This window comes from Nothoprocta perdicaria, unplaced genomic scaffold (genome assembly GCF_003342845.1).
Source record: "Nothoprocta perdicaria isolate Ctin4 unplaced genomic scaffold, notPer1 scaffold_484, whole genome shotgun sequence".
NCBI classification, from domain to species: domain Eukaryota; kingdom Metazoa; phylum Chordata; class Aves; order Tinamiformes; family Tinamidae; genus Nothoprocta; species Nothoprocta perdicaria.
The window spans coordinates 97491-114238 of record NW_020455737.1 but is presented as its reverse complement, the minus strand read 5'-3'; the positions used below and the strand labels follow the sequence as shown (position 1 = coordinate 114238).

Here is a 16748-nt window from a genome sequence, read left to right as displayed (position 1 = left end):
AGCGATAGGACGAGGGGTAATGGCCACAAGCTGGAGCACAGGAAGTTCCATCTCCAGGTGAGGAGGAACTTCTTTACTGTGAGGGTGACAGAGCAGTGGAACAGGCTACCCAGGGGGGTTGTGGAGTCTCCTTCTCTGGAGGTCTTCCAAACCCGCCTGGATGCCACCCTGTGCCACATGCTGTAGGTGTGCCTGCTTGAGCAGGAAGGTTAGACTAGATGATCTGTAGAGGTCCCTTCCAACCTTAAATATTCTGTGATTCTGTGATTCCCTTGCCTTGCCTTGCCTTGCCTTGCCTTGCCTTCCCTTCCCTTCCCTTTCCTTCCCTTCCCCTGCCTGCAGCTCCTCCGAGTTTGCTGATCTGCTCTAATCAGCGAATGGGATCCTTTCAGTGCAAAGGTGTTGTGACGGTGTTTGGGAAACCCCAGCTCACTGCATGTGAGCTGCCTTCAATTTGCTCCTCCGGCCTTCAATTTGCTCTGTGCACTTCAGAGCCCTCACAACACGTGCTCAGCTTTTCCTGTCCCTCTGCTCCTGTCATCTCACACTCCATCGGTTCTCTGCCCATGGCCATGTCCTCCTACCCTCCCAGTTACTGTTGCTGCTCCAAGCTCTGCACCTCTCTCCTGTGAAAGGTCATCGCTTGTGGCACAGGACTGAGGTGTGCGGCGAAGGTGGGGCAGGATGCCTGGGTCCTCTGGGAGCGCTGGGGCGAGCAGGACAGCGGGTGCGGGGGTTGACGGGCTCCCCTGGGGTGAGGCCCGGAGATGGGGCAGAGCTGCCTGGGAGGGCAGCACTGTGCACAGGGCCCAACGTCCTGCTGGTTCGGAACTGGTCCCATTGGGAGGTGCTGAAGGTTTCCGCAGCAGCAGCCAGCTCCTGTGCAGGGCAGAGGGCCCAGCGCAGCCCGCAGAGCTCCCAGGCGGAGCCCTCGGCGCCTGCCAGGCTGGCAGGGGCTGCTGCAGCACCTGCATCCCAAGGGTTTAGCAAAGCAATGCCTTAAAGCAGATTTTTCTCTCATAGAAGAAGTCCCCCTCTGTCAATATTATTGAGGTGTAAGTGCAGCACCAGCTTGGCATCTGGGGTCCCGCCAGAGCCGAAAACAGGCCTGGGAAGAAGAGGCGGCATTGGGTGCCCAGCCTGGCATTCTGCATGCGAAGATCTGCATATCAGAACTGACGCTTTCCCACGGGCAGCGGTGTGGGGACGTGCATGGAGCCGGCTCCGAGCCGTGCATGGCGCAGGGCCCGGCCACGCCGCCTGCCCGGCCCTGCTGCCCTGGAGCATGGAGGCGGGCGAGGAGTGGGAGCTGCCAGCCCACGCGGGGAGCAGAGCGGCTGGCGCTGGGGGGCGGCCGGGGGGCGGCCTGGGGGGCAGCCTGGGGCACGTGCGGGCGCACGGGCTCAGTGCAGGGCCAGGCGCAGCCTGCAGCTGCTGCCCTCAGCCGCTGTCTGGCTCGGAGGCTGCCTGTGATGGGGGAGCTGTTTCCCCTTTGGGGCCCGGCCGGTGCCGCCAGCACAGGGGCAGTGATGGGGCCAGGGTTGTCTGTGGGGCTGGGCCCAGCTGGCGCATGGGGCTCTGCACCAGCCATGACAGTGCCGGGGTGCCCAAGGATGCGGAGGCGACGAGGGTGCAGAGCACAGCCAGACCGGCAGTGCCGGAGGCCCTAGGGCTGCCCCGAGCCCCTCTGTGCCATGGGGCAGGTAGCACAAGGGCACAACTGCGGTGTTGCTGTTTGCCTAGGAGAAAAATAGTCCCGTCACACTGGAGCTGGTTGTGGGGAAGCCGCTGGGCCCCTTGCGAGGAAGGTGATGCCTGTACTGCCTGCAGGTGGTGCTCAGAGGTGCAGAGGGGCCGGGTGGCTCAGCAGGACAGGCCTGTGGAGCCTGGCCCTGCTTTGGGGACAGCTCCAGCTCTGATGGCATCAGCCCTGCTCCTGGCCCCATCTGTCCTGCCGGCACATGGTCACTGCCGCTGCTTTGTCCTGGAGCCAGCTCCATGCGCCGCCCCAGGGTGGCTGGTGCAGCACAGACCTGCAGGAAGCGGCTGGCCGACATGCCCAGGCTGGTAGCCCTCTGGCTCTGTGCCAGGACAGTGGGAGCCACTGACCACCCCAGGGCTGCAAAGAGGTAGTGTTGGGACCGTGTTTGTGAGCTCCCAGCACTCATCCCGCGGGACCTGCCCTGCTGGTGCCAGAGGCCAGGCTGGGCCTGGGGTGCCCAGCCGTGTTGGGGGACATGGCATGAGGGCCCCTCTGCTGCAGCGATGGCAGCCTCACTGCTGGCTCTGCAGCCCTAGATTCAAGCATCAAGGATCCAGCGTCTTCCAGGAATAAACCTCCCAGCAAAGCACTTTCAGGACTCTTCCTTCTGGGTGCTGCTCAACGCCTGCTGCAGAGCAAGGTGGGAAGGGTTGGAGGGAGCGTCTCCCTGTGGCAGGTCTTTTCAATAAAAGCATCTTGGCTCGAGGCAGCTTCGTCTGCAGTGTTGTCGTGTGCACCAGCAGGTGCAGGTGCCTGTGCCGAAGCGCACACCAGCAGCACTTGCCGTGCGGCTGCCTGGCCCTGCTGCAAGACCTACACTTGCCAGGGGGTTAGAGCAGCACGGGCTTTGCTAGTGCAGGTCTCCTGGGCGGCCTCACACCTCCCTCTGACCTTGGACAGTGCCAGTGCTACCGGCTGGGCCACATTGCGCTGCTGCTGAGCTGCTGGTATGTGCAGAGCAGGCATGGACCTTTTCCATCGAGAACAGCGCAAGTGCTCTCCACTGAGCAGGCTGCAGGGAGCACACGTCCCCGTGCAGCAGAAATGTCCCTGTGCAGCAGGGACGTCCCTGTGCCGCAGGCTGGGGAGGATGATGAGGCCAGACGGCAGCAGGCTGCTGGCAGGAGGGGACCATGCTGCTCTGGGGGGACTGTGCAGGCAGGGGCGGCAAGGGGTCCTGAGCAGCACAGGGGCTTTGAGACGCAACAGCCGCTTCGTGATGGAGTGCAAGGCCTGCTGCGACCCAGGCCACAGGGAGCAGCTGTAGCTCCATCCAGGGGATAACTGTGTCAAGGCCTCTTGCTTTAACAGCTTTTGTTTGTAAGAAAGGTGCATTCAAGAGTTAAGGATATCAGGGCAACACAACACAAAAAGAGCTTCTTGATTTTGTTTGTGGGGGGAAGCCCCAGCGCTGGGTGGTGTAGACGCATCCCTGCCAGCGTGAGGCCTTCAACCAGCCCAAAGGTGCACGCTCAGAAACAAAGTGCTGCAACTACACGGGGGAGTGAAAACATCATGGGGAAGGAGGACAGGCTCTATGTCACAAGGCAGGAGCTGTGGCCAAACAGAAGAGCACAAAAGTCTGGCAGGTTAAATGAAAACCCRTCTGGGAGCTGTAGCAAAATGGGCAGCCAGCCATGGCCCTTTCCGCAGCAAGGAGAGGGCAGAGCTGCCGAGCGGGTGCTGCCAGGGGATGCAGCAGCCAAGCCAGGCAGAGGCAGCCTGGGGGCTCACAGAACACGTGCCCGGGGGCAAAGCAAGCGGGGGCTGTGGGGCACAGGGACAATCAAGCTCAGCACATATAAAAACCAGCTGTGACAGGGTGAGAGGGACGTGGCGGCCCTGTCCTGCCCACAGAGCAGCTCAAGGGCTGTCACAGCACATGCCCCAGGCTGGGAAGCAGCCCTGCTGCTCTGAGGGACCCCGGGACACATCACAAGACCACTGCTACCCACCCTTACCCCAGAAGTAAAAGAGAGATTGTTTAGACGAGGACTAACGCTTGAAGCAGCAACACTGCCCTAGCACGTGCTGATGGCTGCCTGGTCTACACCCCGTCACAGCCTCAGCACAGGGCCACGGCCCTCTGCCYGTCCCAACGCGCTGCCCCGTCACAGCGCCGAGCCACTGCAGGCGCTGTCCCCAGGCCGAGGGCAGAGCAGGTCCCGGGCACAGTGAGAGATGGTGCCCCAAAGCAGCAGGGCAGGGCAGGGGAGAGCAGCAATGGGCAAGGACGCCCGCAGGGCTGGCACCAACGAGGACTCCCAGCACCAGGGCAGCTGCAGGCTCCATCGTGCAGGGGTAGCTGTGGCCAGGGCTGACACCAACGAGGACACTCAGCACCAGGGCAGCTGCAGGCTCTATGTGCAGGGATAGCTGCACCTGGGGCTAGCACCAACAAAGACTCCCAGCACCAGGGCAGCTGCAGGCTCTATGTGCAGGGATAACTGTACCTGGGGCTAGCACCAACAAGGACTCCCAGCACCAGGGCAGCTGCAGGATCCACCGTGCAGGGGTAGCTGCGGCCAGGGCTGGCACCAACGAGGACTCCCAGCGCCAGGGCAGCTGCAGGCTCTATGTGCAAGGGTAGCTACGGCCAGGAGGCCTCCCTGCGCCTGGGCTGCAGCAGCACCCAGTGCCCTCACCATCCAGTCAGAGCTTTGCCCCCACTGACAACAGTAAAAAACTCCAGTTTATTTCACTACAAAGGCAGAGGTTTCTTTTAAAAACGAGGTCGTTGCACACAGGAGAGGGTGCAGGGCTGAGGGGCATGGGTAGGGCCCTCGCCGCTCTCCATGCAGGCCGGGTGTCCTCCTGCCTGGGAGCTGCAGTAGGCCCCGTGCCTGGGAGCCCCAGGGGACCCCACGCCAGGGAGCCCCAGGGGACCCTGCGCCTGGGCCTGCGGCTGCTGGGCGCCCAGCTGGGAGCAGAGCAGAGCCGCGTCCCRCAGCATGAACCATGCCGGGGAGCGGGGTGAGGGCGGCCGCAGGCCGGCGGGCGCTGGCGGGCCGGGCACAGGCACGGGGTGAATGCTGAGGGGCTGGTCCCCCGGGGCCCGCACGGCCGGGCTAGCCCAGCAGGGCCGCGGGGCTGGCACTGCCCGGGATAGGAGCTTCTGCAGGGCCTCCTGGCTGCCTCTGGCTCTCCGGGGGGCGGCCCAGGGGGGGCTAGTGCAGCGGTGGCGCGGCAGGAGGGTTCAGCGTGCGCGCGGGCGACGCTGCAAGGCGGGAGAAGGGAGCACAGCTGCCAAGACAGGCCGGGCTGCCAAGTGCTGCCGCCCTGCGCCCGCATCTGCATGGCCGTGCCACGGGGACCGCGCTCACCTGTCGGGCTGTGGACTCCACACGATGGCTCCTCCAGGCAGCTGCAGAGGAAGAGCCCCCGTCACCACAGCAAGCCCTGGGCCTGCATCTCCTGCCCTGCGCCCGCCCAGGAGCCCAGCGCCCTCCAGCTGCAAAAAGCCCCAACCCAGGTGCCACCAAAGCCCCCTCCCAGGTCCATCCACCCCGCAAGCGCATCTCCCTTGAGGACTTGTGAAGGGCTGCCCTTCACAGCGCCACGTGCACTGCTCCAGCCTACATGTGCCAGCCCCTGCTGATGCCCTGCAGTGCCGACAGCGTCAGGAGGCAGCGCCTGCCAGCGCGCAGAGAACTGCCACAGCATCACACGCTTAATACATCCAGAGACAAAGAGCAGCTTGACACCTACCCAGATAAAGCTTCATCAAGGTTGTCATCTTCCTCCTCCTCCTCCTCCTCTTCCTCCTGGCAAACCAACACACATGCTTCACAGCCTGAGCAGGCGCCTGCCAGGAGCCAGGCRGGACTGCTCCAAGCCCGGCCTGGGGCGGCAGGGCAGCCCCAGGCACCTCCACAGGACACAGTGACACACAGTGACCTGCCATACATGGGACGGCCGGGTGACGTCTACTGGCAGCAGGGCAGAGAGGGCACCTGCAGGGCTGGGCTGCTGAAGCCTTCAGGGCTCAGGCACACAGCGACACAGAAAGAGACAGAGCAAAGGTCTCCTTGCTCTGAGGAGCCAGCAGAGCAACAGGTGCAGGGTGTGAGCAGGGAAGGGGCCGTGGAGCCGAGGCGGCTGCTGCGCATGGCGCACTGTGGTGCTTCGCTCACCGGGCGAGCGCATCTTGCAGCTGGTCCAGCACACGCAAGACCACGCAGGAGCAGGCCGCAGGCAAGGATGAGCCAAGCACTGTCAGTCTGGGCCACAGCTGGAAGCAGGAGGCCAAGGAGTGCACATCCAGGAGCCCCTGGCTAGGGACAGGGTACGAGGCCCAGCAACACTGCGCTGCCGCGGTGAGCTCTGTGTGTGCCATGTGTGCAGCCCAGATCAGCCAGACTCAGGCCCTTCTCCTTCAGAGACATTGTCTCACCTTAAGCTAGGGCACCAAGTGTGCAGAACAGGTCCCAGCTCCCGCTATGCAGTGCCAGCAGAGCAGGGCTGAGGGCTGCTGCAGTGCTGGGCCTGACAGGAGGCCCCTGGAGCAAACACCACTGAGGAACCGCTCCTGCCTCGTGAGCCAGGCAGAGCACGGAGTGCCCCTCTCCGTGTCAGGCCCCGTGGGCGAGGGAGACCATGCAGACACCAACAGGGGCTCGGCAGGCAGGGAGAAGGGGGCTGCATTGGGACTGCTCTGTCCCTGCCCCAGTGTGAGAGAGCCTGGGCACGAGCCAGGCTTGCACATACTGTACCCCAAAGTGGTGTCTGAAGGGAGGGCTCCCCGGGGGGGCTGTCTCACTTGCTCTGCCGGGCTCACTGTTCTCCAAAGCACATGGAGGGTGAAGGGGCTGTTCCTGCCTAGAGCCTGGGACAGGGCAAAAGCAGCAGTTAGTGCCTGTGAATCTGGAAAAGGCAGAGCAGAAGACGCACGGGCAGGATCATGGGCAAGGGACAGATACTGCTGCTGTGCTCTGCGGAGGGTGCCGACCAGGCTGAGGGATCCCTGCTCAGGGCAGGTCCGTGACAGCCCAAGTTGTGCTGCAGCTCAGCAATGCAAGTGTTCAGCAGGGACCCCCACAGCAGAGGGAGGGCAGGCGCCTGGGGGCAGCAGCAGGAAGCACAGCAGCAGGGACACCAGGACATGTTTCTTCCTGCTCAGTCCGTTCCACCAGCCAGGCAGCGAGCCATCTCTCCTCCAAGGCAGGGTCCTGCACTGCACTGATCAGCTGCACTGATCCCAGGGATAGGCAGAGGGAGACATCCAAAAAATTCCTCCTACCTGTATGTGCTGCTTCCCAGAGATCCAGTGCCATCTGGAAGGCCTGGGCCACAGTCAGAGTCACCGCCTGGGCCTGAAGGCAAGAAAGAAGAGACGCATCTTGCTATCAGCTGTGTMCCCAAGCCAGGCCCTCCCTTCCCCTCCTGAGATCTAGGGTCACCCTGGCCTCGCCGCCTTCCCCGCAGAGCACATGGGAGGCCAGAGCTCAGAGCTGGGTCTATCAACCAACCTGGGCCAGTCACCCCCAGGAGGAAATGCCAAATGAGGTAGGAAAGAGGAGCCTCCCCACCACTCACCATCCGTGTCCCCTGCAGAGGACACACRTGCTCCCTGGCTACATTTCCAGCCGAGACACAGGGAGGCAAGAGCCATGCTGGCAGCACTCAGCACCACATATCCAGGAGGGGAGAAGTAGGGCCCTTGCTCCATCCCTTACCTCACAGGGACAAAAGCAGAGGGAAGTGCTTACAATCTTCTTCTTGGGCGAGAGGAAGGCATGGCACTCCAGGGCCCCACTCTCTTGGCTCTGGGCAACATAAGCAAAAACCTTGTTCTGTAGCTTGTCTGTTGTGCAGTAGGAAATCCTGTGGACAGAGCGGAGCTGCTCAGGGGAGCAGAGGACCCAACACAGCACCAAGCAATGCTTTCACCTGCTTCCCCTAACCAGAGAGCCCAGAGAACTGCCCAGCCCCAGCGCTGGTGAGATATGGAACAGGCTGTCCGGGGAGGCTGTGGAGGCTCCTTCTCTGGAGATCTCCTGGATGCGCCCAGGAGCCCCGTGCTCTGGCTGTCCCTGCTGAAGCAGGGGCTGCACTAGATGATCTCTAGGGGTCCCTTCCAACCTCAGCTGTTCTGTGATTCTGTGATTCCTGCAACCACATGTATTCCCTCCTGCACTGTCCCAGTGGGCTCCTGGGACCTCTGATGAGCATTTCAAGCAGAGGTGGGAACTAAAGCACTGACATATGGAGCACAGTAGGGCAGGTGGCTGCCTCCCAGGACAAGTGGGGAGGCAAGGCAGCAGGGTGGTCAGCCCTAACACAGCCTCTTTAGTGCCGAAACCAGATTTTGCCCCAAAGAGATGCCCTGCATCTGCTTCCCATGCAGCCGCCTGCATCCGTGCTCGCACACAGCACCCGCAGACACCCAGCCCAGCTGTAACACCATTCTYGCATACCAGCCCTCCCAGTGACCGCCTGCAGCCAAATGCAGTGGGCACCCTCGTCCCATCTGCACCACCGAGGGACCCACCAGCTCCGATATCCCAGGGACACAGCAGCGCCAGGGAAGCACGCAGGCTGGCACAGGGCTGCCCAGGCCCCATCTGCATCAGCCCCAGTCAGCATCACCAGGCACAGCAGGGGAGGGAGCATCAGCCTCAGGAGCCACCAGGGAGGTGCAAGGTAGATGGCACCACTGACTGAAGCCCCAGCTCGCGCTGGCTGCTCAAGACCCCACCAGTCTGCAGCTGCACCCCAAACAGCCCAGCCCTCTGAGCTCCCCCGCCAGCCCTAGCCCGCCCTGCACGCCATGCCCACCTGTAGATGGAAATGTTCTCAACCAGCTCTTTGGTCTCCGCGTCCTGCAGTGAAATGCCCCTGGGTGACACCGTCAGAATCACCTTCTGGAACTTCCTAGCTCCCACCCGAGCCTGGCAGCGGGAGACAGATGTCACCTCTACACACGCAGGGAGGGACTTCACCCTTCATGGGCACCAGCCACCCAAGCTCTGCACAGGGGCCCAAGCTCTGTGCACTTGGGCCCCACTGCAAAGCAATGTGCACTGCAGCCACAGATGCAGCAGAGCAGAGCCTGGAGCTCAGGGACACCATGCACAGAACAGTCTCGGGCTGCCTTCATGCAGCTGCCACACACACGGGACGAGAGAGGCCCCATTTCACCAGCACCTGCGCCACCCCTCCAGGCACAACAGGCACAGCTCCGTCCTGCGGAAGGACGGCCTTCCCCATGGAGTGGAGGCGGGAACGCTGCTCCCGGCGGGAGCAGCAGCTCCCTGCTGGACAGCAGTGCTGGGATGGCTGGGACGCTGCTGGGCCCGGGGGCTGGACGTGCGCTCGAGGGGCTGGACGTGCGCTCCGAGCAGCCGCCCCGACCAGCACTCACCATGGCAACAATCCGGCGGATAGCGGCAGCTGCCATGTCCTCTCCTTTGGGCTTCTCCACCAGCGTCATGCCCAGGTACTTGAGCGTGAAGCACATGCCCTCGAGCAGCGGCTCCCGCATGTCGGCCCAGTTCTCTGGCAGCTCTGCAAGGAGGAAGCACAGCGGCAGCGTGAGCCATGTGCAGTGGCTGGCGGCGCGGCCCCGTGCAGCTCCTGCAGCCCCAGGAGTAGGGCAGGGGGCTCAGGAGCAGCATGGTGCTCAGAACCAAGCGCTCCTGCTACCGCATGCTCTGATCTAGACCCATGGCACCTACACTTCCAAAACTGCCCTGCTCACTCAAAACAACCTCCCAAGGCGCCCGGCTGCAACCAAATCCAAAGCCTCCGCCAGCCCCATCCTGCCACTACCAGGAAGGGGAGGCAGCCCGCCTGGTGCTCAGTCCGAGCGGGGCCGCYGGGAAGCACCTGCGGCTATGGGCGCTGTGCTAGGGATGAACTCCGTGAGCAACACCAGCTTCCCAGGAAGCAGGATGCGGATGGGCTGCAGGGCAGAGCAGGGAGTTGCAGCCCACCCTCCCGGGCAGTGGAACAGCCGCATTGCCCGAAGTGGCAGCTGCCTCGTCCCTCACCTCTTTACGGCCGCAAGAGCCCCGGGCAGCAGGGGGTCCTGTGGGGCAGCGGCGGGGCCCCGTGGGGCAGCTCTGCCCATCCCCTGGGTATCAGCCCGACGAGTAGGATGGAGCGGTTACGTGGCCGCTCACAAACACCAGGCTTGCACGCTTCCCTCGGGATTGCCTAGTGCAGCTGCCCTTCCCTCTATTTCCAGGTTATTTTTCCCCTCCTCCCTGCAATTAAGTCTCAGGGCACTCGTGGCACACTTGCAGAGAGCCCTGAYGGGTAACTGGGATAGCGCGAGCCCGCAGGGATGCCGGAGACCTTGTTCCGCAGCGCCCGGCGCCAGCTGCGCCCACGGCTGCCCACGGCCACCAGCGGGGCCGCGGAGCCACACGGGTAGCAGGGCGCTCGACACGGGGACCGGGATGGGGGCACCAGGGCACCGGGCACCGCGCGGGGCGGCCCCAGAGTGCCGCCGAGCCCCGCGGGCAGCACTGCGCGCAGCCCTGCCCCTGCTGCCGCCCCAACGGGCACAGACCCAGTCTGCAAGTGGGGCAGAGGCTGCTAGCAGGGGCAGCCCCACGGCCCTGCTGCTGCGCCCCAGCCCCACAGCCGCCCCACAGCCCGTCCCACAGCCCGCCCCGGCCCCACGCCGAAGGCCAGGGCCAGGCCGGGGCCGGGCAGGTGGGACCGATGCCCAGGCGGCCGCGGCCCCGCGGGAGGCGCCGTCGCCGCCCCGGCCCCAGTCCCGGTCCCGGCCGCACTCACTGCGCCGCCGGCGGAGCCCCAGGCCGTGGCGGGCGAGGCGCGGGCTGCGCAGCACGGCCCGTCCCGCCGCGCGCAGCGCCTCCATGACGGCACCGCGCCGAGCCGAGCCGAACCGGGCCGGTGCTAGTGCCGAGCTGGGCCGAGCCGAGCCACGCGGAGCCGCGCTGGACCGCTGCTGGCTCCGGTGCCGAGCCTCGCCGGGCCGGTGCTGGGGCCGAACCGAACCGGGCCGCGCCGATGCCGGTGCTGGTGCCGCCGCCAGATGTGCCGGAGTGCGGCGGGGGCGGCCGGGCGGGGCGGCGCAATGACGTCACGGCGGCGCTGAGGTTGCCGGGCAACGGTCGCGGCCTAGCCGGGCCGGAGAGCCGGTGGCGCCTGGTGCCCGGTGCCGGTCGCGATGCAGCTGCGGCACGTGCGGACGCTGCTGCCGCCGCAGGTGCGTGGGGGCGGGCGGGTAGCGCGGCGGCGGCGGGGCCGGCTCCCGCTCCCGGTGCCGGTGTCGGTGTGAGCCCGCGCGCCGCGTGCCCCGCAGGACGGCGCAGCGCGCGTGACCTGCATGGCCTGGTCGGGCAGCAGCGCCCGCTTCGCTGTGTGCACCGTGGAGCGCGTGGTGCTGCTCTACGATGAACAGGGCGAGCGGCGCGACAAGTTCTCCACCAAGCCAGCGGACGCCAAGGTGAGGGGCGCAGGTGGTGGGGCCGGCGCCACGGGGCTACCCGGCACTCACGGCAGCACCGCAGTTTGGCAGGAAGAGCTACGTGGTCAAGGCCATGGCCTTCTCGCCCGACTCCACCAAGATTGCCGTGGGCCAGACCGACAACATCGTCTACGTGTACCGCATTGGCGAGGAGTGGTGAGCGCGGCCCGGGGCGTCCGGGAGCTGCTGTGGGGCGCCCGCAGTGCTGTGGGGCACCCAGGAGCTGTTACAGGACACCTGCAGCGTCGTGGGGCACCTGGGAGCTGCCACGGGGCACCCGCAGTGCCATGAGGCACCCAGGAGCTGCTGCGGGGTGCCCGCAGTGCCACGGGGTGGCCGGAAGCTGCTACAGGGCACCCACAGTGCCATGGGGTGCCTGAGAGCAGCTATGGGACACCTGCAGTGTCACAGGGTGCCCGGGAACTGCTACGGGGCGCCCACAGTGTCACGGGGTGCCTAGGAGCAGCTACAGGTTGCCCGCAGTGCCGTGGGGTGCCCGGGAGCTGCTACGGGGCACCCGCAGCACCACAGGGTGCCCAGGAGCTACTACGGGACGCCCGCAGTGCCGTGGGGTGCCTGGGAGCTGCTACAGGGCGCCTGCAGTGCCACAGGGTGCCTAGGAGCTGCCCTATGGCACCCGCAGTGCTGCAGGGTGCCCGGGAGCTGCCCTATAGCACCCGCAGTGTCACGGGACACCAGGACATCAACTGGGACTGGGCTGAGCCTGGAGTCTGGCTTAGGAGCCAGCACCTAGAGCCAGGGTCAGGGTCTGGGGCCAGGATGTGGGATTTAGGACCCAATCCCCATGGGTGCAGCCCCGGCGGAGCAGACCTTGGCTGTCCCCCTTCTCAGAGGGAAGGAGCGGAGGGTCCCACTCCTGCTCCTCCTGTCTCACTCAGCAACGAGGATGGGCAATATTAACAGCTTGATCCCATTTTTTCCTTTTCAGGGGTGACAAGAAGGTGATTTGCAAYAAGTTCATCCAAACGGTGAGACCCAGACTCCTGTCTTAACCTTTTCTGCTGCTTTCGGTAAGGTAACGACTGAAGGAAGCCCATGTAAAACGGATGATCGAGGTTTGTAGGAGAGGCTAGATGTATGTCAGGAGTCCCCAAGGTGCTCTAAAGCTAAAAAAAGCAGCAACTGTTCTCCCGTTAGCTGTGGACCTTTTCTTTTATAAGTGACTAGAGACTGTGGACATCATGGTCAAAAGTAGATATTCCAGTCCTGGAGCCAGTCTAGTGGGTGTGTGTTTGTTTGTTTGTTTTCCCCCTAATCTCTGTATTTTAACAGTGTTAGACACTCTGGGCACAATGACTGAGACTTCTCTACTTCAGGGTTTGGGTTAGAAGCGCCCCCTTTGACTTAGAAGTGCCCCTGTGCAGAGCGTTTTAGTGCAGCCCCTTGCTCCACAGTCGTCTGATTGCCCTGTCAGTGCAATGCATTCCTGACGACTGGCTCTACATCCTGAATACTGGTGTTCCCCCCAGGGTCACCTGTGTGTCTCTGTATCCCCACATGTTCAGGCTTTTGGGATATTCATGGCTTCACACCAGTCTCTGCCTTTTTCCTACTCTTGCATGTATGCTAATTCCATGATGGTTGCTGTGGTTCCCTTTTGGCAAAACTCTTGGATAAAGCTCTTTTGGTGGATGCTTTCTCTGCTTCTCATGAGCTTTTCTTCATCCCCTTGTAATGCAAGACTTAGAACCTGCTTAGGACAGACAGCAGCCTGCAGCTTCTGTTGAACAATTCAGAAGGCTCAGATACTTTTTTCTGCCCGTACTGTACTTTTTCTGTACAATATGTGATTGATGTTGCGGGTCTGCCTAGCAGTTCCTTGCACCACAAGCAGCATTTTTGTGCTCCACCTGAGAGCGGAGGAGATTGCTTGGTAGCTAATTCTGCTCTCCAGCACGGTATTGCGGGGTGGCTACTGGTAGCTTGTGCTGGAGTTGTGGGCTCTCAGGCAACCAGTGCAGAACAAGAAGGGTTCACAAGATTCACAAACTCATTACAGGCAGTTTGTACTTCTSATACAACTGCTGCACTGCAAGTGCCTGGTAGCTGCGGTCCAGGTACATCCTGGCACAGGGGGCCAAATTCCCTTCTTACCAGCCAGATGTGCCAAGTGAGAAAGCAGACTCAACCAGATTTTTATCGTTTCTTGCAGTTCATTATCTTGTTGGGCATCATCAACGTTCAATAATAGCCCAAATGTAAAGTGTGTGGAATTAAACCAGATTGCAGTTTCCCTRTATTCAAAGACCCCTGGTTTGTAATTTCAGTCGGGTTATCTCCTTGGCCATCTTCRTCTTCTCCTGCTTCTCTATCTCTGCATACTTGTGTGAGAGTGCACTCAATAGGTCTCTGCCAAGGTTTATCTTGAGGGTGATATGTCTGGAAAAGGCACAGGTATTCTAGTTCCCTGTACAGAAAACCACCTGTATGAGGAAGTGCAATGCAGTGCCTAATCCTTTTACATCTGGGAGCAAATGTCCATGAGCCCTGCAGGTGCCCCAGCCAGGTGCCACCATCCTGTGACCCCCGTTTTCTCCATCTGACTAGATGAGTTCCCTGCTGTATAGACTGCTGAAGTAGCCACTGCCTCTTAGGAAGAGTCACTCCCCTGGACCAAACCCCCAAACAACCCAGCTGAAGCTGCTCCTTACGACATCCATCGAGTGAAGGACAGCCTCAACCCTCAAGCTGAAGGGCTACGTTTCTGGGTCGTGGCCATTTCAGGCCTTTCCTGAGCATCGTGGCTCACCCCCATGTGGGTGCCTGTAGCCTCAGAGGAGAGACCCGCAGTTGTTGTTCGGTGCCTGCAGGCGCTGCTGGGGATGAGGCTGCTGAGCAGCCCCCTGACTCTGCTTGCTGGTGGGCTGGTAGTGGCCTGGCGGGCACCCGCTGCCCCTTCCTCTCGGCACAGCTGCCTCTTTGGGTCCACAGGTGGTACTCTCTCTGCTTGTGTCTTGCACCTCTGGGATGCCCCATGCATGCACACTGTTCTTTGTATTTTTAATGATTCATTTCTCTTTTTGCATGTCCTTTATACCATTTCTATTGTAATAAATCCTTTATTTTTCTGATGATGTCTGTGGGGGGTTAGTTTTGGTTTTTTTGTTGTTTAATTTTTGGGTTTTTTTTATTAATGTGTCCTTGATGGACTAGATTTTCTTCTATAGATAAATACTGATTTTTTAGACTCTTGGTTCATTGAGTCACTGTTAAGCATCATTTATTGAGGCCTTTCCCTCCCGTGCCATTTGCCAAACTTGCTGCGTGCTCTTGTACATCTGCGTGCAGTGACCCTGTTCTGCTCTGCTGGCGAACAAGACATCCTGCTGGAGGGCCAGGATAAGTAGCACAAGTTTGAGTCCCTTGCACTAGCAGCTGAGCGCATTGCCACTAAGTGAACCTCATTTCCAAGCTGTCACAAGGCTGTTTGTGGCTGTCTAAGACAGAAAATAAGGTCTGGCAGATAATGAGGGAAAGATACAGACGCCTGGAAAGCTGGAGCAGTAAAAAGTGGGCTTTGAGTAAAAAGCTGCACTTGTAAATTATGAGCAGCTGAAGTATCCAGGAGCATTTTGGTGTCTGTCTGTAGCTCTGCTTGCTGATGTGGATTTTGATTTGATTTTAGTGAATACACCAAATGAAAGGTCAAAGTGCAAACATTCTCATATCCATTACAGAAAGTAGCAGAATCAGATTGTTTTAATGTCTTATACTAGTTAGTATAGACACTTATACTAGAGTCTGAGATCAATGAGAGAGCTTCTCAGAAGAGTGTCTGTACTGAAGAGCGTCTAGTACAACTTGATGCCCTCCTCGTTATTCTCCCCCACCTTGCTTGAATTCAAGCTTCAGTCCCAATTTAATATCCACCCCAGTGCCCCCATCTCTTCTTTTACTTGGTYTGAGTGCTCTTACTGTTCATGAGCTGTCTTGTGTAGCAATGGGGTGAGTAGTTTTCTAAGTAGGATGAATCTCTCATCTCTCTTTTTGCCTCCTCCTTGTCAGAGTGCCGTGACCTGCCTATTGTGGCCAGCGGAGAATATCATTGTCTTTGGTCTCGCCGAAGGAAAGGTAGAGAAACTTGTTATTTACCTGATACTCTGTTCCATCCAGAGCTGCTGAACAGAAGCCATCGCTGTGTGGGCTTAGGGCGCTACTCAGCACCACTGCTTGAATTTTCTGGTGCAGGCTCACAGTTAGTCTTTGGAGGATCTACTAGATCCTTTGATGCTTTTGCTGAGCCTTTCTAGGAATGCAGAAGTGTGACTGCAGCACCAACTCTTCCACTTCTCCCTTATCTACAAGAAAGCAAAGAGCTTTCTGTGGTTTCTGGTGCTGCTCATGGACCAGGAGATGCTCATGGCGCTGGGGATATTGCAGTGGGGGAAATACATGTTCTGACACGGGGACAGAAGCAGCATTGACCAGGTTCTCTTTCTCAGGTTCGTTTAGCAAATACAAAGAATAACAAGTCCTCCACCATTTATGGGACAGACTCCTATGTGGTCTCGCTAACTTCCAAGTGAGTATGGTATTGCTGTAGGCTGCACTGCTCTGACTCGGCCATCGGCACTACAGGAACCTGTGACAGGTTGAGGGGGTTGCAGAAGTACCTTTTTTGCTCTCAATTCTTCGTGGAGATTATATGATTCTGTCACACTGGCCCACACAGTTTGACAGAATCCCCAAAACCATGACAGGGATGAGTCCCCATGAGGTAGTTTGCATATATTGATTTATCCTTTTTATTTTTTAAAGATTAAATTTGTCGACTTCCTCTAGCTAACTACTAACATTAGAACAGGACTAAAGAAATAAAAATATTCTTGTCAGACAAAACTGACAAAATGATTAGAAAAAACAACCGTAAAGTGCAGTCTTAAATTATTCTAACTGCTTTTCTTTTTAGCTGAAAGAATGTCTAAAATAATGTGAGCTTTGTTATTGTTTTACTAGTGGAATTTTCACTAATTGCCATCATCCTGTTTTTGGAGTGCTAACTGAATTCCAAACTTAAAGCTAGTCTATGGCTCTGACTCCCTGCTATCAGGAGATCCCTCCGATGTCTTTCTTTTTCTTTATTTCAGAAAGAAAAATCTATTCTCTCTCCCCTCCCCTCCCCTCCCCTCCTTTCTTCCCCTTTCTCTCCCTTCTTCCCACCCTCTCCTTTTCTCCTTCCCTCCGCTGTCTATCTCCTTTCTGTTCCTCATTTCTAAACACAATTCATGCTACATTTAATAGTCAATGACTTTCCTTAGATTGCAACTGAGAGAAAACAGACCTGTGATTCTTATGTTGTTACAGCACTTGAAGGACTTGTATTCTGCATTTGAATTATCATTAAAAAGTATTAATTGTGTGTATGTTATACAAAGCCTATATTAGCCTCTTCACAGATTCACAGAATATTTAAGGTTGGAAGGGACCTCTACAGATCATCTAGTCCTACCTTCCTGCTCAAGCAGGCACACCTACAGCATGTGGCACAGGGTGGCATCCAGGCGGGTTTTGAAGACCTCCAGA

General features: G+C 59.6%; 2 protein-coding genes across 2 annotated transcripts in view; one reads left to right on the top strand and one right to left on the bottom strand.

The window, feature by feature from the left end:
* Positions 1–4929: 4929 nt before the first annotated feature.
* LOC112954090 (low density lipoprotein receptor adapter protein 1-like) lies at positions 4930–10592 on the bottom strand. Its single transcript, XM_026047233.1, has 9 exons — positions 10508–10592; positions 9126–9268; positions 8540–8652; positions 7471–7585; positions 7002–7074; positions 6475–6587; positions 5471–5526; positions 5086–5126; positions 4930–4979 (listed from the first exon to the last, which is right to left on the bottom strand). The coding sequence occupies exons 1-9, from the start codon at positions 10590–10592 to the stop codon at positions 4930–4932; spliced, it is 789 nt and encodes a 262-aa protein (XP_025903018.1).
* Positions 10593–11060: 468 nt separating this feature from the next.
* Positions 11061–16748, top strand: part of IFT172 (intraflagellar transport 172) — a 39074-nt gene continuing 33386 nt past the window's right edge. Inside the window, exons 1-5 of the mRNA XM_026047237.1 lie at positions 11061–11183; positions 11248–11360; positions 12154–12193; positions 15231–15296; positions 15668–15747. Of these exons, the coding sequence (XP_025903022.1) occupies positions 11064–11183; positions 11248–11360; positions 12154–12193; positions 15231–15296; positions 15668–15747 (419 nt within the window). The 5' untranslated portion in view covers positions 11061–11063. The remainder of the gene's footprint in view (positions 11184–11247; positions 11361–12153; positions 12194–15230; positions 15297–15667; positions 15748–16748) is intronic.